This window comes from Mercenaria mercenaria, chromosome 5 (assembly GCF_021730395.1).
Source record: "Mercenaria mercenaria strain notata chromosome 5, MADL_Memer_1, whole genome shotgun sequence".
Lineage (NCBI taxonomy): Eukaryota > Metazoa > Mollusca > Bivalvia > Venerida > Veneridae > Mercenaria > Mercenaria mercenaria.
In genome coordinates this window covers 35,847,180-35,874,117 of record NC_069365.1, presented here as the reverse complement: position 1 = coordinate 35,874,117, position 26,938 = coordinate 35,847,180, and the positions used below count along the sequence as shown (strand labels likewise).

Below are 26,938 nucleotides of genomic sequence, written 5' to 3'. Positions count from 1 at the left end.
ACCATATTTACATACAACAATAATCTAATTTGATATGAACAACATTTATAATGTGTTGACCCAATGGATATATGAGCCGTGCCATGAGAAAATCAACATAGTGGCTTTGCGACCAGCATGGATCCAGACCAGCCTGCGCATTAGCTGTTCGCTAATGGTTTCTCTAATTGCAGTAGGCTTTAAAAGCGAACAGCATGGATCCTGACCAGACTGCGCGGATGCGCAGGCTGGTCTGGATCCATGCTGGTCGCACACCTACTATGTTGGTTTTCTCATGGCGCGGCTCATATAATCTTTGATCTGCTATATTTTCGGCAGGTTCTTTCATCATGATTTGGTCCACTTTGTAATCAGAATGAAATATACGTTGATGAATTTTAAAATCACAGAATTGCTATTTCAATATTTAGCTCATTATTTCTGCCCTGTAGCAGCTACTGCCGTCTGATTGGCTAAAATATCACGAGGTATTTGCTCCACTGCTCCTAATTTTGCAAGTCTGTTGAGCGTATCCAGTGTTCCAATAATTGCCCTATTAAATAGACAGACAAATCTGAGTAATCTGTAAAAAGTAAATTATTTCATCAGCTGCTGCAGATACAATTTTTACCATAATTTAGTCCTAAAAAACACTTTACTTGTGCTTTACATATCACTTTAAGGAAAACAATCTTTTATGCATGTGATCAGAATAGTGATGTTGAACAACTTTTAAGTTTGAATTAAATCTATGCAGTAATAACACAGGTAACATGAAATAATCTGAAAATACATAGTAAAAAGGTTGCATAATTCATGAAATATTGGGGCAAGAGTTATGGCCCTTCTGTCACATGTTGTGGCTATGATGAGGGACAACTTATTCATGTCTGAAGCAAATCTAGTGACAGAGATAAAGTGCATCAAAATTTTAACCAGGCTATGGATGCAGACACATACATAGAATCTAACAAAACTGAAAGAAACTTACCCAATAATACCAAGAATGATCAAGAACCAGTCAAAGAATACTTGGCATTTTGAAAGAGTCCTGCAAAAAAAGTGTATTAATATATAAACTAGAGCTGCTTTTGAGAAAAGCGCATGTCTCCCACAACTGCCTAATCATCTGAATAGTAGTATACAATAAGGCTGTTATTATTATTATTGTCATTATTAATATTGTTATAATAACTATTATTATTATTATGTGCATCACCATTGAATATATCATTGTATAAAAATAGGCGTTTAATCAAATTATTCAGTTTCTGTTTCAAGACCTCAACTGCCTTATCAGACTTTCAGTGCTTTGATTATCAAAAAACGAGTTTCAAGGGCCATAATTCCGAAGTGCCTGTGCCGACATGCACCAAGACCTGTATCACTAGCATCAGTATTTTCGGTAATTCAAGGGCCATAATTCCGAAGTGCCTGGACCGATTTGGCTAGTTATTGAACTTGGCCGAGGACTTATTGGCAAACACATTTTGTTCAAGTTTGGTGGAGATCGGATGAGAATTGTTCGACTTAGAGTGCGGACAAGGTTTGTGATAAACTGACTGACTGACTGACACACAGACAGGAGTAAATCAATATGTCCCCCACCACAGTGGTGTAGGAGACATAATTGTTTCACACTGATATATTATCCAGAATACTCTGTATCGCAAGAAAAAGTATTACTTACCATTGGAATGTTTGCTTTACTTGTGACAAGAAATCTTAGCTACTAAAATCTAAAATGTTTTCAAATGACAGTGACTTACCCTTTAAATATGGTCATATGGAAGAGCCCTGGCAGTGTAAATGCTAGCAGAGTACAGCATGTGGCTCCTACAAGAGCCATGATGTTAGAGAAACTTGGAATCATTAACACTATAAATCCTGTCAGTACAACCATTGAGATCCGTAACACATTCTGTATAGATAGAAACAATCTTGTAGATAAACATGCTTCAAAACTGAAAAGTCTAATATTTAAATTTATTTGAACAAAACATTGGTAACAGGTCTCTACTGTTCAAAAGAACTGATCAGTTTCAGTGTAAGAGTTTTACAATCTTGTGAATCAAATTTATATGGTAGCTGTACATGCAAAACTTGCACCAATATTTCAAATTTAAACCGGGACATAATTTTGACAAAAAGTAAGCCATGTAATGTCATCTTCCCTGTGAGGTCATCCCATGATACTAATGACTTTTCTAATGTTTGAAAATATTCCGCCCAGTTGTTTCTGAGAAACCTGCCAACATACAAACCTTTCACAAAAGTGGCGTTACTTGGACAAATTCTAAGCTAGATTTATGACACCTGCCTTGTGAGATCACCTCATGATGTCAAAAACTTTCATGGTGTTTCAAAGCATTTGGTAATGTAATTTTTAAGAAATCTGCCTATATACTAAACTTTCATTAAAACTACTGGGTTAAATATGGGCATAATTCTGAGTAAAGTAGTAATGTTATTTGTTGTGTGAGGTCGTCTCAAGATGTTGAAGATATGTCTGGAGTGTAAAGCATTTGGTCCAGTAGTCTTTAAGAAACCTTACATATAAAACATCTGTGACACTGACGTCAATGCCTATGAAAGGGTGACAACAGTAACTCATCTCAGCAAATCAAATAGTAACGCTAAATTTTCAAGCCACGGTAAAAAATTGGCTGATATGTTAAATAAAACGATTAAATGTTGTTCGTTGCCTTACCCCTTTTCCTTTATTGTTTTCTGGCTCCCAAATGAGATAACCATCTAAAATCTGCATTACAGGGAACATCATTACTGAAAACATACAGAGGACTCGTTTTTTGCAGGTTTTGTTGCTATTTCAATCCACAAAATCAAATACCCTCCCAAAAAACAAACAGAATTCACACTAATTTCATCTTCACAAGTTAAAAATCAAAACCCTGAATGTCATCTCACTAGATTTAATGATTGCACAGTAAAATGCATTTTTACTTCTTTTAAATAAAATCAACCTGTTCCAGTTACCTTTACTAGTAAGGAAACATAGTTTTATACCCCAGCATTTCATTTGTATAGTTTGTAATGCATTACATCACATGTCCGGCCATTAAAGACTGTACATTTTTTTAATAAATTTCTATGCAAATCAAATGACGAAACTTGTATCAATTTATTATGTAAAATAGTATTACCTGGGTAAGTAAAAAATAAAGCTAGACACAAACATGACTTGACTATCATTGAGAAGTCTAGAGATTCTCCTGTAAATAAAACATATATTTATATGAATTAGTTAAAAATAATTCAATTAAATTTCAAGGGTTGACACCAATACTGCTGCAATTCCATATCAAACAAAGACGCTGCAACAGTACTGCATTCAACCCTTGTAACTAAGATATTGTTAAAAGAATACATACTACATTTCTACAAACAGAAATCAACATCAATGAAATTTTCCTCTTCTTACTTGTTCAATGAAAAATTAACAGCCAAAGCCATAATATAAAATCTCTTTACATTTTTTTTCTGTTGAACAACAACTGTTGGTTTTGAAGAAAACATTGTGCTCCATAAAATAATTATTCAACAAATGTTTACATATATGAGAAAGCACAGGTTAACTTCTGCTAAGACAATGACTTTACTGTACCCTATTGACTACATAAAATACTATTACCAAATTGAGAGGTATTATTTTAAAATAAGTTTACCTTGAGGTAAATTCAATGTAATTATTTGGTTTGTTTCTTTTCCAAAAGACTGAAATAAAGGAAAGATATGTTAGTTATTCTAATTCACATGTGCCATAAAATGACCCTAGAAGCTTTAATTACTGTGTGGAATTACAAGCTGCAAGATAGGTAATAACTGCCGTGCTATGTACATCAAAACAAATGTTTGTTGGGTTTAACATCGCAACTACACAATTACAGGTCATATGGCGACTTTCCAGCTTTTGATGGTAAAGTAAGACCCCAGGTGGCCTTATGTGCATTGTTTCATCACAGGCGGGCACCTGGGCAGAACCACCAGTCCTCTATAAGGCAGATGAACAGCTTCCTCACATGAAGAACTCAACGCCCTGAGTGAGGCTTCAACCCACATCGGTGAGAACCGGTGATTCGAAGTCAGCTGACAAAATCATGCTTGATCCTATATATGAGCATTTGCAATTTTTTTCAGTAAACTGAACAAACAAATTAAGCAATTAATGAAATAATGTTATTAGCACTTGTTTTATCTATCTGATGTTATGTAGTTTTTATTTAACAAAATACTATTAGGGTCATTTAATAAACTGGTATTGTAAACACTTGATAAAATGACAGAGCTGAATTTATCATAGTATTTGTGAAATAACAGTTAGCTTACAAACACAGATATTAACCCTTAGCCTGCTGCAGGCGAATTTAACAGCCTTTGCAAACAGCTTGGAACCAGATCAGACGCCGATTAAATCGGCGTCTGATCAGGTTCCAAGCTGTTTGCTACTCTGATAATATTTCTTCCAATTTTGGAGCAAATTGAATGAACTTTACAATTTTAGCAGACGACATTTCCAGCAGACAACAATTTATCTAGCATGCTAAAGGTTAAACCTTCAGTGCAGTTAAGGCAATAATCAATAACCCAGTGTTATGATCATCCCCAACAAGCTGACACAAAGATCAATGAGATAAAAAACACTTCTAGGATTATATCTATAATAAACACTTGTCACAGTAAATTGAGAGCTAAACCAAACTTTTGTGCCAACAAAGCATGTTATTATGACATGCTCTAACATCTGTTACCAGTAATCTCCGAGGCGATTTCCTTATTTCCACTTTATTCAGTATAAATTCATGCAATAACATAAGACTTACGGCATATCCACAGCTTCCAAATGATACATACATCGATGTTACTATAACCATTGTTGTTATAAAATACCTGAAATATACAGTACATACAAAGCTTTTTCTTTACCATCTGTATATTCACAACTGAAATAATCTTCAGTTAACATAATGTGACCTTGGCTAAAATTGTCATGCCAGATATAAATCCAGACAGCCAGACTGTGCCACATCAGCAGGTGTCTAATGCCGATCATCTATTGACTACAAGCAATCATGGTATAAAGACTGATGGCCAGAGGTTCACGGTTTCTCCAGTTATTGATAGGAAATATTATCCAGTGATTATGACTTTGACATATACAGAAATCAGTAGTTGGAGGAGTCCATAATAACTGACTTAGAATAAAATGACAAAAGTTTATCAGTGAAATAAATAAACTGTAAAAAATAAGACAAAATCAATGGAAAAATACTGTGAGATAATTTATTTCCGCTGCACCAAATGTCGTGATTTTAATCCAAACAACAATTTAGCAGGGGCTTAAGTTTGTGGATTTACAAATGTAAAGAGAAAATGTATAGTAGGAGTTTTCTTTGTTCTTCAGCATATAATTTAGTGGATGAACACAACCACGAAAATGAGTCCCACATGAAAATCAATGATCTCACAGTAAGCTATCACAATCTACACAGTGTAACAGATATTATAAACAAACTTTCACAAGTTTTACCTTTTAAATTTATATCTAACTGATTCTGCTACTGATGACTCAAGGTGAAGTATCATACCAGCACCCTGTAATATAAAAAGGCTCAATATTTCATGACAATTGGCAAAACTTTCTCATTATTTTATAAGATAAATGTTGTAGAGTACTTCATACATTCAGCTGTAGGATACAAATTAGTCTAGAGACACATGTTTCTGAAATAATCTCCATTTGCAATTAATTTTTCAAAACAGGCAAGACTGCATTAAAACTTACGTATTATTATAAAATAGTTATTTTTGCTGTGCACAACAAAGCTAAGCTAGAATCCCAATAGTTTTCGTCATAATTTTGTATGTTACAAATGACAATCAGATATTGTTTATATATACACAAAAATGTATAGCAAAACTAGGAAAGGACCATAACTGCGGTACAAATAAGTCAAAGAAAATATTCCTTCCTTTATGGTCATCCACATATCAAGCTTGTCCATCTGAAATTTTGAAGCAAATCAGGCTAATAGTGTGGGAGGACACACAAGATTTTGGGACAGACGGATGTACTTACGTACAAACAGCAGCAATGCTATAGCCCCCCACATAAATGTGGGGGCATAACTTTTGTCCCTCAGTTCTTTGGATCTCAAGTAACAGTTTTGACTATTGACCAGCAAGCCTTTCCAATACTGTTACTGGCAATAATGTAATGGTGTACACACCACATAAAAGTTCTAAGCGTATCTCATTAATCAAATAACCTTACACAATATCTTATGACATGTAAATAATGAAAATCATTATGTAAACGAGACAACAGTGGCAAAGTGTCCTATATCAACTTGTAACAGCTGTTATACATAATGCAGAGTAACTCACCTCATAACAATAGATAGATATAGCTAGAAAAAATGGAAGACCCTTTAACTTCATCTTCTTTGGATGAACTCTGAAAAACATTCCATTGAATATTTCACTATTCAACAACAAATATGAATATTCATACAATGCAATTTTAATGAAATGAGGATTATCAAAATGGCCTGGTATTAACTGAAACTTTGGATAATAACATAATTCAATATCCCTGTGCACTAAAAATAAGTAAAATTTTCATGTATAAGCACACACAAATCTTTTCAATTACTTTTGCAACACTTAATGTCTCCCTATAAAGATATGAATATCATTTAGATCAATCCTCTGTGAAAAATTGAACTCCTTAAAACTGAGAGGTGCTGTATTTACAATTTGTTCTATTAACATATCCGAAATATTGCAAAATGGTACATTTTTCACATGGTTATTGTCACAATTTACTCAGACTTTATCACAGACTCCTGCTTAACATCTCAAACTCAAAACAGAAGTATTAAACCAATATATTTAAACAACACTTTTGTCGATTTTAGTTTGCAGCATCTTCTCTGACTTGTGTGTTTCAAAAAACTGAATTTGATCTCTGAATGACTCAAATATTTACTTCTAAAGTTGCTATAATTATGTTCGTTATAAAAACGCTTTACTGAACACAGTGGAAATGGCAGGAACTTAAAACTGATCGGTCTGGTCATTTAGAAATCCCGATGTCATGTTAAACTCAAGAATTTACTATTCATTTAGCTAAATATATAGTAACATGTTGAGAACTTACTCAATGGTATGAAGATGTTCAAAATCAAACCATAATACAACCGCAAATGCAAACAGGTTTGAACACTGAGCGAGTAAACTGAAACACAATAATATGATAGATTTTGAAATGACTGAGATTAAGAACTGACAGAGATTTATATCTAAATGAGAAAAAAAATCAGTACTATGATAGCAAATAATCTTATATAGAAATACTAGAATTGTATTTTCTGTTCTCTGTAGCACTCTTTTAGAACATTGCAAAATTTCCAAAAAGGTATCATAGTTACTTTAAATACCTGCAACAGCTTACTTTTCATGCTATCGATCAGTTACTGATTATGTTACTGTCAATTTAAGAAACAAAATTTTATGAAAAGCATGAAACAAATTGACATTTTTTTACAAAACCAAAATATCAACACAACATTTCAAGTGTAGAAAACAGAAAGTTTGATAGAATTTGTAACTTTTTTAAAGACACATTTTGCCTAAAATATTTGAACAAATGAACAACTGCTGAACAGTATCTGTGTAAACATAGAATGTACACTACAATACATTAGGTTTAAATACTTCAAATGTTTATGTTATCACAATACAAATATCTAATGCAAAGTTATAAAAAATTAAAGTATTTTTTAACAAACACCTGTAACCAGGCAACATCTGTGACTGCAGCTCTGCATACACAGCTAATTTATACAGCTAGCCAAGTTACATTTAATGTCAGAGAATTTTCTAGATTTAAATCAATGCTTAATGACAAAATATTTTAGCAAAAAATGAGCACAATCTATCTTTAAAGGCTTTCTGTTTGACCAACATATTCCCAGACTGTGGCCTGTGGCAGTAAGATGTTTGCTAACCTTGTCAATGCAAGTCCACCAAGATGTCTGGCTAACGTGAGAAGAGAAAGTGGAGGTAGAAGAATCAGGAGCCAAACTTGCCTGAAATAATAAACAATCCGCGAATAAGGTAAATAATTTAGTGCAATAACACTTCTTTCATTAAAATGGTACGAAAATTTGAATTCATCTACATTGCTCTGTTGTAAAATAAAATTAATGTAATATTATATCTATCAATCAGAAAAAAATAAAGATTTATGGCTAACGAATATCAGTTACAAAAATATATTATAGTGGCAAAACTACTGGATTACTCATATTATCTGCCAGTAAAAAAGCAAAGTTTTTCGCTTCTAGGCAAAACATACATAAAATCTGCAAAATTATTTGCACATTATGAATCTCTGACGCATACTCCATTAAACCTCGTTCTTGTTTGCAACAGATAATGTAAATTTTAGAAAGAATGCTCATGTTTTTTAAAATACCCCATAGTATCTTAAAATGAAACCATAAAACGGAAGGATCTTTTTGACATCTGCACTGGAAGGAAAGCACTGTTGTTAGAAAATATTTCAACTTACATTTTCATGTTTGGGAAGTAAGCTGATAAATTCTCTGTGATGAAAATTATGTACGCACAACAAAAGCCTGAAAAATAAACACAAAGTTTAGTATGAAGAAAAAAGGTACCCAATATATTACATTGTCCCTCTTTCTTTGCTTAAGCAATGGACCACCTTTCAATGTAACTATACTTTTATGTAAACTAGATGCACACAGGCAACATGTCGAGCCCGCCAGCTGTCAAAAGGACTAGGAGTTGCACATGACACCCTGTCTCATTGAGACAAACATTTATGCCAAATGCATTTGATGTTGAGGGAAGATCTTAGGTACTCAACATGATGTATGCATATTAAGGAATGCTCTTAGGTAGAATCATCAACCTTCCATAACCCAGCAGGATAAGTTCCTCACAATGGGTGTTTTCAACCTTCATCATTGTCAACTGAATTGAAGTCAGCAATCTTAACCACTCTGTGTAGGAAGGACCCTTCTGAAATTGGAGCATTGTCTCTATCATGACAAGCACTCTTCTAAATAACTGGTGGAAATGGTAACTTTACCAAGATACAAATAAACATTACTGAACAGGAATATCTACAACATTTACCTGTTTGTGATATGACTATAGCCATGTCAACCAACATTCTACCTGCATGTCCTATAGCCTGGTAACCTGAAATAACAACAATATATACATATTAAACACAAAATTTCCACCTAACCTTATCTAATAAGGCCCACTCACTCTTGCTGTTGAGCCCGTTATTTATTGACACACAACCCACTGACTAAAAACATTTCTGCATTTCAAAGTTACAGTCAGGACAACATGAGTATGGGGGGTGGGGGGAGGGGGGCAAGGAACATAATTTTAGAAAGGAAAATAGGACTGAATGTCAGCCCTGAAAATGGTCAATAATAAACAATGACATTTGACCTCCAAGTGTGATCCTGACCTTTGACACAGGAGTCCACTTTCTGTCTATTACTTTCAAATTAAAAGTTACAGTTTTGACAATATCAGCCATGACATTCGAGTATGACCTTTACTTTTGAAACAGTGGACTGTCTTGTGTGTGACATGCTGTCTCACTGAGGCAAACATTTCTGTCCATTATTTATAAGGTTTCTTCATGTATATGAAAGTAATAGTCTGGACAAGATCAGATATAGTTTGCGCCCTCCAAGTAAGACCTGGCATTTAAAACTGTGTTACACAACTTTACTTCCCTTTATCTGTACATTAGACACTGTCAAGCTGAATTTCAGCCAAGTGATACTTTGTTATTTTTAAATTTTGTTTTATAAACTTTGTATGTCAATACATGTAATTAAATACCATATATTTGGCTGAACAGACTATTGCTGGCACTTTTATGTGATTTGTTAAAATGTAAACAATTGCATCGTTTAAAAGTACTGTGAATGCAGTGAATAAATTCAAGGATTTTATTACAAGAAAACCTAAACAGGTTGAATGTTTTTAACATTTTTCAACATTTGGCTTCATGTCACTTTGCTTGTGTGTTATGGACAAGAGTTTGATTTACCAGGGGTTGCCTTTTTTCAAACACTTGATTTTGCCATCTTCACATGATTTGCTTGGTGGCAGAGATGACATTCTGACTAAATTCTTGCCAAGAGATTGGTGGGGGACTAGGTCCTTTCTTTAACATACCAACTCATTGAGGCAAATATGTTTCTTCCATTATGTTAAAGTCAGTCTAGACAAGATCTGACAAAATCTTAAGACTCCATGTCACGTATGTGTGACCTTCACTTTTGAGTTAAGAGCTAGTGTCTTGCATGCAACACATTCCTGTGAACTGCTTCTATGACTGCTCTATGCATGTCAAAGTTACAGTCCTGGCAAGACTGGATAGATAGATGGCATCATACACATAAGTACTATAACAGATATTCTAATAATTTATTTATTTGGGTTTAACGGCGCACCAACACAGTATCTATAGTTATATGGCGCCAAACAGGACTACAAATTTTGGTTCCACATCTCATTTACATCGAAAGCTAATACTCCTGTGTCAGTAAATTTAAACCAAAGCCTATGCATACAAAATACAACTTTATACAAATTATGAAAGAGTTTTTCATGAAGTATTGTGAGAAAAATACAAACCAACATCTCCATATGTAATCTCTGTATTGGCTGGCTCCTGTTGATTCTGTGAAAGTAAATTAAAGACATAATATTTACATTCCAAAGGATGCAATTTGAATACATTTACAACATTCCTTGTACCTCAAAGAGCTAAAATTTACATGCTAACAAAAACGTTATCTTGGATAGGCTTACTTTTGACAAAATAACCTCACAATATGTATGAAAACATTTCAAATGAATGACAACATATACTAATTAAACAGACCAGTTTTTCCCCTTCTATAATTGCAAACATCCCCTTCCCCTCAGAAAATTCTAGCCTTTCTTTCTTACAAAATATGCTGTAACTATGTCAGTTTTCCCCCATTCCCATACAGAAGAAGGTCAGCCTATTAAACCTGATTCATACACAAAAATCTGTCATCCTGACAATTTTCTAAACTTTCAAGAAAGATAAAAACACACATTATTCATTGATTTGGTACTATGAAACCAAAGATTTAAAGAAATCAGTCCCACTTTCATGTCAATTACAAGTCATGCCAATTAGGAAAGACTGCCCAGATCTCACAACTGTAAATACATGATCCATCACAGTATTTGGCTATGAAGAGAAAAACAGGGGAAAAAATCAACCTAAAAACATGTTTCTAAGTGTGAATCGCTGAAAGCTTTCAATGGTTCTATACAAAGCTATAAACAATATAAATAAAAACATTTATTTATGTGTTTTGCATAACAGCAAATTGAAGCTGTCATATGAGAAGTCTCTAGTTTACAAAGAGCCATTTTATAAATTTTCAAGTGCTAAATGCCAACTTTCTTCGATAATTCTGTGATAGAAACATTATTTTTTCAGTTTTGCAGGCAAACAATTAAAACTCTTCTGCAATTCAGAGCAACACATACCAGAAGAGATAAAAAAAAAACTCAGCTCCATAAAGAATCCAATAATTGAACTGTCTCTATTTATAATTTGTTTAGTCCAACTAATATCACAAATCACTGAATGTTCGTGGCCAAAATTGTTCTTTATTGAATTGTATTCAAAAGTATCTACCCCTCATATAAAGAGTTTGTACAAAGAAACAAGAATCATGGTTACTCTATATTGCTAAGCTGACTTAAACAATTCTGTTAGAGAGGGCTACCCAAGGAACACATTTGTGAAACTATTTGCATAATATTCAATCTTATCTAAGATTTTTTTCATTAATTTTGAGACAGAACAATAATATGAAATAAAACAAAAAAAATGACTGGACCAAAAAAGATAATATTCACATGCAATTTCATGGTAGTGTCTTGTGACATTATCCCAAACTGATCTGCAAATTTATTATATAGCAGGAATTCTTTCATCTTAGTCTGTAACAACTAGCCCTAAATTTCTATAATGAACCTGCCTGTCTTCCAATTTTGACAGTACCATTAACTGTTAAAAGGGGTGCGTACCAAAAAGTTACTGACTGAACGGCAATGAAAGGTTACTGTAGTCTACGTAGAGCTATCTTTAGCTTCTCTATTTAATCCTTATTCTGCTAAATTTCTATGATGAACTTGTCCATCTTTTAATTTGGATAGTACCATTAACTGTTAAAAGGTGTGATTTCCAAAAAAGATACTGACTGAATGGCGAACAGTGCAGATCATGATCAGACTGTATGGATGTGCAGGCTGATCACGATCTACACTGGTCACAAAGGCAGAATCAATTATGTTCAGCATGATAAGGGCTAGAATATCATATCTTATTTTCAGAACCATTCAAATCAAACATAAGCAAAATGATTAAAAAATTTGAAAATATTCATTTCAACCAGGGTATTTTGTATTTGGAGAATCAACTTGAGTGTGTGTTTAGGGCAAATGCAAAATAAAAGAATTAAGAATTTAAACCATATTTTATAAAGCAAAATAAATTAGTTTTCCTCTAAAACCAAGTTCTTCGTGTTTAACCATTTGCCTGTGCAGGCTGATCATGGTCTGCACTGTTTGCTATTCAGTCAGTAAATATTCAATGAACACCCCTTTGAATAATAAGTGGTACTGCCCAAACTGAATGAGGGATGAGTCCATTTTAGAAATTTAGAGGGGAAAGATTAAAGAGAAAAAAAAACATCCTGAAACTTGTTAGTTCTTGAAGATTTAATCCTTTCCAACCTATCTATATATGCACTATAATGTCTACTAATTTGGAGTAAATGCTGGCCTATAACTTGCTCATCTATAGGTTAAAGGAGTCCTGGACAGAAGTAAAAGTTTGCAGACCAGTTCACTATGCAGGGATTTTTCTTCCAGTTTTCAATACAGAGGTTCATGCACATAGAGCCTTCCTTCAAGTCTAAAAGATTGTTAATAAATAACTCACTGTTATTGCTTGCACCATGTTATATAATGATCATGTCCTTACATTTGATAAATAAATATCTCTGACACTTTGCAAAGGCAAGTGAGAAAAACACAATTTTTGTTTAGAAAATTCAATGTAAATATCAGTATGATAGATTATGGTGAAATGTCTCTGCTTTGAACTCAGAAAAACCCTGATACAGTAAAACACTGCTTGCTCGAAGCTTCAAGGAGATAAACAAAATGCATGAGTTATTCAGGGCTTCCAGCCTGTGTACCCATGCAATCAATGCTTGAGCAGACAGTGTTTCACTATATATAATCTATATATGAACAGGGGAAACCAATATAAAATTTACTAGATTGATCTTCTTCACTGGCCAGGTAAACCATTTAAATAATGTCTGCAAAAGCAAATAAAAGTTGGAATGTAAAAACATAAAGTTGGAAATAACATCCCACATACATGCTGGTTGTCCTGTTGAAACATGAAAATCCCATGCAAAATTTGTAAACAAAGCAACTAGAACGCTAAAAGATAGCACCATAATACCTTCATGTTAGAAAATGTGCAAAAGCCATTACGACTATCTTCAATTTTGTCGTGCCAAGTGCAATTTGCCTAATAAAATAATTGAAAATCTATCGATTCTGTGTTAAAGACAAATCTTATTAAGTGCACACAGTTTCACATAAATTTTAATTCCAACTACAACTGTCACTACTATGCATGTGATAAATACTCCCAAAAATGCATATAAAATGGCCAGAAGGTTTTCAATCAGTAAATGTTTGGGGGTTGGTGGGGAGATATGGTTGCCACCCACCTCTGCCCATACTAGAACAAGGCAGTCTGAAAGACAGCTAAATCCCCCGCCACTGCTATGGATAGTGAAAGGGTAAACCTTTGATTTTAGCTGTGACCTTGACCTTGAACTGACATGGCTGACTCATGAATTCTGCACAACGTCTTGATGAGGTGATCATTTGACCCAAGTTTCATGAAAATCCTTCAAGGGGTTTAGGAGATACAGAGCTGAAACCTTTGACCTTCAGTTGTGACCTTGACCTTGAGTTGACATGGCTGACTCATGAGTTCTTGATGAGGTGATCATTTGACCCAAGTTTGATGAAAATCCTTCAAAGGGTTTAGAAGATACATAGTGGACACAAAATAGAAGGCTCAAACCTGTGACCTTGACCTTGGCATGGTTGACTCATAATTTCTGCACATCGTTTTGATGAGGTAATCATTTTACCCAAGTTTTATAAAATTCCTTCAAGGGGTTTAGGAGATATAGAGCGGACACAAAATGGAAGGCTCAAACCTTTGACCCTAAGTTGTGACCTTGACCTTGAGCCGGCATGACTGACTCATGGGTTGTGCACATCGTCTAGATGAGGTGATCATTTGACCCAAGTTTGATAAAATTCCTTCAAGGGGTTTAGGAGATATAGAGCGGACACAAAATGGAAGGCTCAAACCTTTGACCTTGAGTTGTGACCTTGACCTTGAGCCGACAAGGCTGACCCATGGGTTCTGCACATCGTCTTGATGAGGTGATCATTTGACCCAAGTTTCATGAAAATCCTTCAAAGGAGTTTAAAAGATATAGAGCGGACACAAAATGGAAGGCTCAAAACCTTTGACCCTAAGTTGTGACCTTGACCTTGAGCCGGCATGGCTGACTCATGGGTTCTGCACATCGTCTTGATGAGGTGATCATTTGACCCAAGTTTTATAAAATTCCTTCAAGGGGTTTAGGAGATATAGAGCGCACACAAAATGGCAGGCTCAAACCTTTGACCTTGAGTTGTGACCTTGACCTTGAACCAACAAGGCTGACTCATGGGTTCTGCACATCGTCTTGATGAGGTGATCATTTGACCCAAGTTTCATGAAAATCCTTCAAGGGGTTTAGGAGATATGGACCGGACACGATTTTGTTACGGACGGAAGGACGGACGGACGGAAGGACGGAAAGACGGAAGGACGCAGACCATTCCTATAATCCCTCCGCCACGGCGGGGGATTAAAAATCTACGCTTTATGGTGATTATATGTATGACGGTTCTTTGGAATCCCTTTAAAATTGTGGAAGTAGTTTTTTGCAACAGACAGACGGACAAACTGAATGACCAGCCAACGGATAAGATGACTCCTATACAACAATCAAAATTTTGTTTTCTTGGGTATAACATTATGCATGCTCTAAAATAATGAAGATGTGTTGCAAAGGATCTGACAGACCATGCCTTGAATGTGCAGTTGTTCTGGACTTGAGGTCTACTACCTTCAGTTCATTAAGTTGTTATGATACTGTTAGTCTAAAGATAGACAAGAGTTCTAGTTTTGTTGAACATAATCGTAAAACAAAATTATTATCAGAATATATTTCAACTGAGCAATTCAAGAATTTGGAATTTCTAAAGTTTGCACTAATATTGTGGAATCATTTAATTTCATTGATAATGAATTGTGTGGTTTATTTATTTTATTTTGTTGGGTTTAACGTCGCACCGACACAATTTTATGTCATATAGCGACTTTCCAGCTTTAATGGTGGAGGAAGATCCCAGGTGCCCCTCCGTGCACTATTTCATCACGAGCGGGCACCTGGGTAGAACCACCGACCTTCCGTAAGCCAGCTGGATGGCTTCCTCACGTGAAGAATTCTACGCCCCAAATGAGGTTTCGAACCCACATCGATGAGGGGCAAATGGTTTGAAGTCAACGACTCTAACCACTCGGCCACGGAGGCCCCTAATTGTGTGGTTTGGTCAAATGTAGGCGCGAAAGATGGATTTGAGATTTTACTGATCAAATGAACAGGAAATTTACTTGTTTTTTGGGGTTAAATTTCATGGCCTGACGCAACCACAATATCAACGAAAATCAGTTCAAGTTTTCACAGAAGTTAACCCTTACCCTGCTAAGTTCCTATAATGAACTTGTCCACCTTCGATTTGGATATTACCATTAATTGTTAAAAGGGGTGCATACAAAAAAGATACTGACTGAATGGCGAACAGTGCAGATTATGATCAGACTGCAGGGTGATCATGCTCTGCACTGGTCGCAAAAGCAGAATCAGCTATGTCCAGCATGATAAGGGTTAATTTTTGTCTAATCAATTAAATTTAATATTCAAATGAATATAATGGATGTTTCACAACAAAATGAAGTCTTGTGACTTAATATAGTATGATTAGTATAAATTATACTGTCAAGGATAATGGTTGAAAAGTTTCTTAAAGGTACATCCAACAGTTTTCATTGTGTATCTTTGTGCGCATGTGTGCATTATTATACTTTAGTTAGCAGTACCTGGTAATGACTTAGACAGGTTAAGTTGAGAAAATGACTGATGAAAACCCAAAGCGAAAAAGAATTATTGACGATGCATTTAGTTTTCTGTCCATATCACAGTGTGCTATTACGTGTACATGTACAAGTAAGAGATGTCTATCTGACCCTGAGGAGTTATTTGCTTCTTTGTTTTTAACAGCCACAGGGTAAATAACAAGTAAAATTACAAACAAAATATTTTTTTAATTGATACAATCTATTTTGGTGACTTCTGCAATATGTAGAAAGATGCTTATTTGGCTATACTTAAAATATAATTATACAGTTGGAAAATTCATGTATATTTTTGTGAAAGGGAAATAATATTTTGACATATAATGCCAAAATTACATTTAGCTATTTTTGTCTAGTTGACAGACCTTGTTTTAAGCTAGTTTAAGTTATACACAATAAAGGAAAAATGTATATTAGAATTTTCTTTAAAACTATTTCTATTTTTGGTCAATTTTGCATGTAAAACTTGAATATTTATTTTATGTAAAAGTATGATAACTTTACATGATAATGTATTCCTTTGTCAAAATGTATTCCAATACAGTATAGCTATTCAACACCATTCATTCAACACAACAAAATAAACAGAGATTCTTACTGTGTTGACTGTATTTTTTATGCTTTGGTACTGTTGGTACAAATGTATCTCAATAGTTTGCACTACAACCCATCATTTTTATTGTTGATATTTGACAATTACATGTAATTTTAGTGTTTAGGAAGGTTATAAGAAAATATTTCTGTTAGAAAGAAACTACAATGTGTCTAGTTTAATTATACAAGTCAAACAAACATAATTACAACAAACTTCTTACAACATCAACTATAACCTAGGACAGTAAAACTAATCCTATATAATGAAAATCATGCTTGCTCATGAATTCATATTTTTTCTGTTTTGGGTAATTTCATCTTAAAAGAAGTTGCAATACAATTTAGGAGAATGTCCAAGGAATTGATTAATACTGATGTAACTAACTGATGAAAAACAGCCACAAAGTCTAGACAACATTACACCTATATCATATTTATTACTAGACAGCTTTATAATAGACAAATATATATATTTTCTAAAAAGCACTGGTTAAATCAATCATTAGGCAGGTTAGTGGGAGTATCATTACACAAACCTTTTTCTCAATTTCCATGTCACTGTCTGTTTTAACTTCACCATCCATAAGGCCATCAGTCTCCTCAGTGTGATCAAGTGTTACCTCTGTGATGAAGCTGTCTCCATGCTTTTTGATTGGCGGATGGTATTTCTCCAGGATTCTGTACTTACAGTCAATCAGCAGCAACATGGCTTTCACGCTAACAACAGATGACAAAATTGTTTTATTTTCAGTCAACAGATATGGTATTATTATAAAGGGGCTTATTCACAATAGTAAAAACAAAATATTATTTTTTTTTGGTTTTATCATTAATGTTATGTACATACTGAGAATTTAATAATAAAACAAAAAATTGAGTTTTTACTAACCTGATCATGCCCACAAGACTCATCACAATTGCACCTTCTAATATACCAGCCTGAAATCAAAATATTTCAGTATTAACATGTTATTTTCTAACTTCATAGTCAACATAATGAGCAAATTGATTATACAACTGTGTTCTGATGTTGGAAAATCAGGATTCAATACTACTGCAATAGTTAAAAGCTCTTCCATTAAAACAGAATTTCACCGAACGGGATATTTTTAGAATTCAATTCTATGTATAAATGTCAAATTTAGGGGGAAACTGCATGATTTGAAGGGGATGTCTGTTAACAAATCATCACAGTGAACATATAACTTCAACTAACTTGCATTGGGGTAAAATTCATAACACCTCTATCTGTGTACTGTGGTCTCCTTATTAATCTAAGCAGGTGGGCTGAAACCCTGGTGCTTGAAAAGTTGGATTTTAACAATAACACATGTTGAGCTTCAATCTGACTGACAAATCGGTCAGCTGCATTCAGAATGCACCTATCACTTTCCACATGGGTAAAATGAAACATTTTTACAATGAACATACAGTGTCTTCTAAACAAAATATCACGCTATTTAAAATTCAATTTTTGTTTATTTAAAGTATTTTAAACTGGATACTACAAAACAATAAAACTTCAGAGTGGCAAGAAATTCAATGTTGGTATAATTTAGTGGATGCAAACCCTATAATATTTGTACCTAAATGAGTTAGACTCATTCATATTCGTTCCACTATTTAGACCCACCGATGAGCTGCATAATTCAATCCTTTAGAAAATATAAAATTAAAGAAATAAATATTAATCTCTATCAAAGTTCAAGAAAAGAAAATTTTATCTACATGTATGATAATCCATATATAATTTTAACAATTAAACTTTAAGCAACATATAGACTGGTTTAGTGTGATGTCAATTTTCATATTAATTTAACTTTTCAATTTGATTTCACAATTTCTACATTTGCAGAAGGCCTAGACTATCCACACGACGGTCGTGCTGATAACTTTCCTTATCCGTATGACCATCATGCAGATTATTTTCGTCATTCGCACGAATGTCATGCTGATTATTTTCGCTGACTTTTCTCAAGATGATCATGCCTGGAAAATCATGTTGATTATTTTTGTTATTGATATGACTAAAAAATACTGTAGACATACATGTAAGATTTTGTAAATCTTTTCTGATGTTTTCCCAGCTTATCAGATCTCCATAAAGTACCGATTATTTAACAATTTTATCATGTACCTACCCGCATGATGTTGAATCACTTACACTAGATTTACTGAATTAAAAACATAATAAGAAAAGTAGTATCACGGCATTTAGGTATGATAACTTAACTACTATTAACAGTCAGGGGTGTAACTGTTTTAAGTTATGTAACCTATTTCAGTTATTTTTCCAAGCATTTTATAACCTGTATTAGTTATAAAATATAAGTAAACTCAGGTAAGTTATTTAAAAAAAGCCTTTTTGCTACAGGTTCTCACAAAGCGACCTATACAGTGAAATAAGTAGCAATCAGTGGTTAATTGAATTCTCTTTCAGTCTGATCATGACCTGATAAGCATAATGGGATGCTAAGAGTTTTATAGCTTTAAACTTTTGGTGTAAAACTTTATCAGCCTTGCGTAAAAAATTTTACTGCATAGCTGGAAAGATAAGAGTTCAAGGATTCAGGAAATAATTGCATTAATATTAGTCACATTCAAAATGAGGAATTGGCAAAGGAGGGCTTTGTAATATTTTATGATAAATGAAACAAGTTATGAAAATATAAGCAATAACCCAAATGGGTTATAATTTATAACTTATAAACTGCGATAACTTGAGTTACACCCCCGACTGATTAATTAGGTTGGAGACTTCCCCTGGATGTTTTCTGTGCATTCGTTTGATTTATTTGCAATTGATAAATTATTCAATTGATTTTACTAATAGAATAATGGTATTAGTTGCATGCTGTTTTAATATCTAATTTAAGTCGATTTAATTCTTTAACAATGAACATGATGCTATAATAGTTAGTTTTTTACCTAAGATATACCTTACGCCAAAATAGAAACACTACTGAAACACCCGTCATGCGGATAGGAATAGTAAATGGTATTACCGTCGTGCGAAAAAGAAAAATAATGGGCACGACCGTTGTACAGATAGACACTTCCTTTGCAGAAATGCATAACAACAAGTTGTTAAACATATTAATACCTCCTTAAATGCAAATGGCAGACCAAGAACACCAGCACCAATAAACGAAATGAAGATGTTTGCAAGTATTTTCACTGGGCTCTTTGAGCCAGACCCAGACGAACCGCCTGCCACAGTCATTGTCACGTTCTCCTTATCTTCCTATCAACTATCGAGCCAACCTCCTTCAAATCCTTGGCTTCAAGAATTTATCCCTTAACAAGCGTAATTTTCAACACATATATAATGCTGCAAAACTACTGAAACTTCTTTATTTAGAACTGAAATGTTATTTGTAAAAAAATTCAACTACAGCGCTCTAATCAAAAAACTGAAAAGTCAAAATATTTGGTTTTGCTGCATAAATTTTTCATAAATCCGAGGGCATTGAAGATTTGCAAAGTAATTTTGTATAGCCTCTTTAGAAGCTTATCAATGTTCATTCATGTTCTGTAATAATTTTAACGTATTAAGCTCAAAAATGGTTATAAATTCCAAAGTTTTGTTTTGACGCGTGGAAATGACAACCGGAAGTGATAAATCGCAAGTTTTAATACATTCGTACTCACTTCCTGTCGAATTCACAAAATTCCTACCGCGACATTTTTTTAAACCTCAGTTTCTCTAAGAAAATCTGAAAAAATAAAAAATAAATGCGATCACATTTCAAACAGAATATACCCAATTACTCATTTTTGTAAAATTATCTTAAGGAAAAAATTTCCGACTTTCTACGAATTATAGAATGATTCTTTTATCACTGCAAATGTAAAACGATGCTATAGCTGGAACGACCTTCCTGATACAATTAACGAATATGTAACATACCCAATAAACGTCCGAGACAGGACTTAGCGTGCCCTAGAGCAGTCACAAAGTTACGAGAAAACTTCAGATATCTTAGTTAATTTTTTTTAGTACAACCCCAAATTCTTAAGTCAAGCGTAAAATATATCTTACGCTTTGTGTAAAGATTTTTCGGTAAAACGGTCCACAGATACGCAGGAATTGAAGAGAACTTTGATTGTTTTCACTTTTGAAATATTTTGATAAGAATTATGTTGGGTATGTTATCTGAGTAGTAATCAATAAACTGGACGTCACGAATGCGGCAATTTGACGTCATAATTGGCGTAATAATACTTTCTTACCTAATAGCTGTCTGCGCGTCAACCTTTGTTTGTTGCAGAATGTACAGAGCTTGTTCTTCTTCTTTGTTAAACTGGTAACCAAATCAAGCCATGTTAGAGTGTTTTATAAACCCTTCTTTAAATAACCGCAAAATTAATTACAAAAACGAGGTATCATAGGCTATGTGTATACAGCATATCTGTTGTATGTAAAAATCAAAGCTGTAGCAATAGTCTCAGATCATTTCCTGGGAAATACAAAATAATACACGATGCCTCATAAAGTTGGCAAACACGGTAGTTAGTGAAAGATAACTTTGTAATAACAGTGCAGTTATTAAAACGCTAAGGGAATTTACATGTTGCTTATATATATCGCATGTTTTTTTCGCGGTTGGTGCAAAGCCCGGTAAGGTGAGGGTACTAACGTATCCCAAGTGATTATGAAGATGCGCTAATTTAACGCTGTTCTAGCATAAAACGTGTACAAACTTATATATATATATATATATATATATTGTCCCTTAATGTCATTAAATTCCAATGAAATACGCAGGGATGTCTCACACTGGCCATAGCTTTATCGGATCAAGTGGCTCCAACGTTGAGTGGTGAATTTTACGTAGAACAAGTGGCGAATAATGGAAGAAATCATACACTTTTGGTCTTGTAACTATGATCTAAAGGAATTCCTACCCCTTGTACACTGAATTAATTGAAAATGATGTGTGCACCTGGAGCGCAGATGTGTCCGCTTCATAGCATATGTGTTAATTTAGCTGAGATTTTTATCGTTTATTTAAACAATTCTGTACAAGTATGGCGGGGGAAGCAAAGTTTTGTTATTTTTGAGGGTATCACATCACATACAGTGCTATTCTGGATCAAGCAATTATTAAAACAATTCATTGGTAAAAGGGTAGTTCTTAGAGCAAACCATGTATATTTTTATAGAATTATTCGAGTTTCCAAACAATTCGGCCGAAAACCAAACGCAACGCAGTTTTGATTGGGTCACTACTCAACGCAATAGAGCGGATACCGCTCTGTTTCTTACATGCGGTTGGCATACCTCATAACAATGGCCTCACACAAAATAATCCAAGAACGTTCTATATCATTATGCTGACCATGCTATTCTAAAATATTGTATTTTCATGTTTATTTTCGTTTAACAAGACTTTTTATCAATAAAAAAAGGATGAATATCCAATAGGGAATGCCACATAAAAAAACGCATCGTCCCCAAACTGCAACTCTCAGCATGTAGACATGCGCACGACAAGCAAAACGTACACACTCAGACACAGCAAACACACAAGGACAAAACGAGCAAACAAAGGAAATAGATTGCCTTTTTCTCAGCCAATCTTGAAAGTATGGAGAAAGAACATTATTATTGCAATATCGTCAACTTAATACAAGTTAAATATAATACACAGAACCTTGATATGATATCACACATCGGCCAAAACAATTACAAGCGGGTTAGCTCAATTAACATTTCGTTCATTTTACTCCCTTGAAGCAATGCATTGATATATTGTGCAGTTACAAAATAATTAAAATGTGATCTATTGTAAATTTGTTTTGGGCATCAAGTAAAATTGCTGAATTTTAGTATCATCTAGAACATCCCATATAATGATAAGTTTGAAATAGGTAACATATGATAATTGTAACAATATAGCTTATGGCGCTGCTCTCTACAAACAAGGACAAAACGTGCAAACAAAGGAAATAGATTGCCTTTTCTCAGCCAATCTTGAAAGTATGGTTAATATAAGTTACATTATATAACATTTAACTGTCGAAGTTATCCCACATTCGACCAAAACAATTACAAGCGGGTTAAGTCTTTTAATCAGTATAGTTACATCGTTCATACAAATATTTATACATATATACATTTACAAACCAAATACATGTAGCAGCAGATCTAAAATGTTTGTTTGTTTGTTTTTTGTTTTAACGCCATTTTTCAACGCTATTTCAGTTATGTAACGGCGGACAGTTAACCTAACCAGTGTTCCTGGATTCTGTAGCAGAAAAACCTGTTCTCCGCATGAATCAAAGGTGAAGGACGAATGATTTCAGACGCAATGTCTTTTATCAAATCGTCACGGAGAACAAACGCCTCGCCCAGGGCTCGAACTCACAACCCTGAGATCCGTAGATCTGCGCTCTCACTATTGGGCTAAACGGGCGGGCTAGATCTAAAATGAGATTTGATTTCACCGTAACTACCGAATTTAAACAAAAGGGAAAACCAGTACAACCTCTGGAATGTTGGGTTTGCCACTGTTTTTTTTTTTTTGTTTTTCTTTTTTGAAAAACAGGCATGCGCAATGTAACAGTGTAACAAAATCGTTCACTTAGTTTTTGCCATTTACAACTAGTTAAGAACTCTTTAACTGGATGCAGTAGATAACTGATTTAGCATGTTTTACCCGAATGACTTAAAAATAAGTCATTTTCTTGCATGCCGGACAGAATTTTTCCTTGTTCTTGTTAATGTAAGATGACTATCGTGCTGTAATTTATGAATAAATGCATAAAGTCATACGCTGCTGTAATAAAGGAGTACCTTAAAGAAAAGCATTTGTTTGTATTTTTATTTTTTGGTCATTTGAAGAATATAGAGCATGCAATGAAAAGGAATTTATCGCTGTTTATAGATATGGATGGAAATATCCGGTGCTCGGATAATTGTTTTGCAAAAACTCTGGCACACACACACACACACACACACACACACACACACGCACGCTCACACAATACAATACAATACAATACAATACAATACATTCTAATATGCTTGTCTCTGTTAAAACACTCTTACGCTAGAATGACGTCACGTTAACGTGCGGTGACGTCAAATTTTTTGTTGCGACCAAGAAAGAGCGCTTCTATATTTTATCTACTGTTTTAGATTAAGGGCATATTAGAATCGAAATAATTTATAGCAAAAGAGTGTTTTAACACTATTTATACACTCGGGCGGTAATACATCGTACAAATAATTTCACTCGGCCTGCGCCCTCGTACAATTATTACGCCCGACGTATAACCGCCCATCGTGCATAAATAGTGTTAAAGCACTCTTTTGCTATAAATTATATCAATACAATACAATACATACAATACATGTTATTGTTCTTTATACAATTCTAGAGATCTATCAAATCATAAAACAAAAGTAAATTAAGATATACGAAACATTTAGTTATTTGGTTTAAACAATATTTTATTGATATATACATACATTTACAACATGAAACGCTACATAATTAAAGCATGAAGGATTGAGCAGAAAGCCAAGCTTATTTGAAACTCTCTCCTTGCGTATTTTGATATTTTGTTTCGGTAACATGTTAACTTCACAATAAACAGTATTATATGTAGACCGGTTAGACATAAAATGTAGGAAAACAAATATACGTGTATTCTTTTTGTATTTAAAGCAAAATTAAAGACAAAAACATGAGAGAGGACAGAAAAGCAAGAAAAGACAGGTTGTAGTTCTCACTTTAGAGCACTTGGTTATGTTTGACGGATTTGTGTTATAACATACTCTTAAAGGGTCTGAATTAAGAAATTAGATTAATTGGAGTCTTGTTATGTTTCAAATCTTTTTGTTTGCTGTATGTATTTTTGTACGTGTAGAAATTATTTTGTGTGTTTGTGTTTGATGAATTACCATATAGCAATGTATGTAGTGTTATGTTGGAAATTAGACAGACGCTGTTGAATAATTCCGTGCGTTGTCTTGTGTAAATAGGACAGTTGAAGAAATAGTGGTATGTATTTTCAACCTCACCACATATACATAGTGGGCTATTAACAATTTTCTTGGAAAAGAGGTGTTAATTTAGAGAACTACAATGTTCCCTGAGTCTGCTATGGAGAATTTGGTGTTTGCGGTCACCAACATAGTAGTGGTCGGGGGCTTTATGTCCTCCAGAAAAGAGTGGCTAATGTGGGGCAGTTTCGTAGATCTAGTGGTAATTGATTCCATTCAGTTATGGTTGATTGTAGAAAAGAGTTAGCATATACTTGTGTATGACACTGAAAGTTTCTAATATTGTTTGCATTTCTTAGATTGTATACAGATGTTTGGCCAACGGCATCTGGAGCCAAGGAGGAAAGATAATGGGGAATCAGAAGATTAGACATTTTATAGAACAGGATAAGTTTATGTTTGTTTCTCCAATTTATTTATTTCACACTCAGTTTTGCATATACAGTTGTTTTGTATTGTCAAAAAGTGTATCCACTTTGCATGATAAGGCGCTAAAAGCGAGAACACAGTGTAAAGTTAACACCATATAAATACAATAAAAAAAAAAGAAATAATAGAGTATACCCATATGTGCTAATGATTGCTTTTAAGTAGTTTGTTTTAAACAGCCGCCGGTTTCTTTTTTGCCACGCCTGTATTTGGCAAATTCAGTCCATATTTATACGCGCTTTACAAAAATGAAAACTGCCTTAAATTGTTACATTAACCTACCTATTTTAAAGTTAATATGTTTTGATATAATGTCATTACTAGTTTTTTTTATTTTGTAAATAAGTAAGAGAAAATTGCATTTGCCATGGCAAAACCGATTTTGCCATGGCAAGAAAATTCATCATTTTGCCATGGCATTTTTTTCCCATTTTTCTTAAAAAATGATTTTAACTATTTCCAAACGAATGTAAAGGTAGAAATATGATGTTCCATATCAGTAACTCAGTATTTTATTTTGCCATGGCAATTTTGCCATGACAAGATTCTGCCATGGCAATTAAAATTAGATATTTTTACATGGGTCCCTGTGCTGTTCATAGTAAAGATACACACTATAGATTTAAGAAACACCATTCTTTTAAATGATAATCAATTTTATTTTGCATAGTTGCCAGTTCTTTTTCTAGACACATTCTAATATTTAAATAGGACAAAAACTGGTTGAAAACGGGAACCCTATGTCAATTTTTCATTTGAAAAATAAAATATTTCATCAAATAAATCATGAAATTTATTACAATGCTTTTCAACTCATTTTGCAAAATGCCAAAAACTTATATATTCTAGATTGAGAAAGACAAATATTCCATTTGCTGTGAGAAAATTACTTAATCTGTTACACAAAATTTGAACATGATTACACTTCTATACTTCACACTCGCATGTTACAAAAGTCACGTAAGTTTGTTCTAGATAATTTCACTTTTAACAAGTACTTATTGGTCGAAACTATTCGCGTAAAAAATTTGTACTGGAAGTTTCCAATTTTTGTATTTATTGTTGCTCTAAAATTTGTCATAATCTATATTTCATTTTATGTTATTGTTTTCAAGAATAGTTCCCCATTTCATTACATATTTTATTTCAGATTTTAGTTTCACTTTTAATTGCTTAGTGTATAGTTGTTTGTTTGGTGCTTTAGCTGTCTGAACTTTATTAAGAAGGTTGTCTGTAGGAGTGTAGATAATGTTTTCTTTTTTAAATGACTCTTTTAGGTCCGGCTTAATGCTGGTAAGTACTTGAACTGTTCAAATGAATAAAAATCATTTTTCCTGTAATCAAATAAATGTTCTAAATATCTAATTTCCTTTTCCATGCCATTCTTTATAATAAAACAACTTATTCCCATTTCTTATATGTTAGAGAGATTAAAGATGATTGTTTTCCGCTTATGTCACCTGGTTTGACCTTTTTAATGGCATGTAATAAGAATATCT

The 26,938-nt window shown here is 33.7% G+C and overlaps 1 protein-coding gene across 2 annotated transcripts; it reads right to left on the bottom strand.

Annotated features, from left to right (window-relative positions):
* Positions 1–254: 254 nt before the first annotated feature.
* Positions 255–20,613, bottom strand: LOC123556878 (uncharacterized). Of its 2 annotated transcripts, XM_045347937.2 has the most exons (18): positions 20,100–20,613; positions 17,886–17,935; positions 17,533–17,713; positions 13,592–13,660; positions 10,702–10,747; positions 9,169–9,234; positions 8,576–8,642; positions 8,010–8,090; positions 7,160–7,237; positions 6,385–6,454; positions 5,528–5,592; positions 4,821–4,887; positions 3,666–3,714; positions 3,144–3,212; positions 2,690–2,763; positions 1,749–1,900; positions 971–1,030; positions 255–532 (listed from the first exon to the last, which is right to left on the bottom strand). In XM_045347937.2, exons 1-18 carry the CDS (start codon positions 20,217–20,219, stop codon positions 415–417), a joined length of 1,482 nt encoding a protein of 493 aa, XP_045203872.2. In that variant the 5' UTR covers positions 20,220–20,613; the 3' UTR covers positions 255–414. The 2 variants fall into 2 exon arrangements, with proteins under 2 accessions (XP_045203872.2, XP_045203873.2); XM_045347938.2 differs by lacking the exon at positions 13,592–13,660.
* Between the last annotated feature and the right edge of the window lie 6,325 nt (positions 20,614–26,938).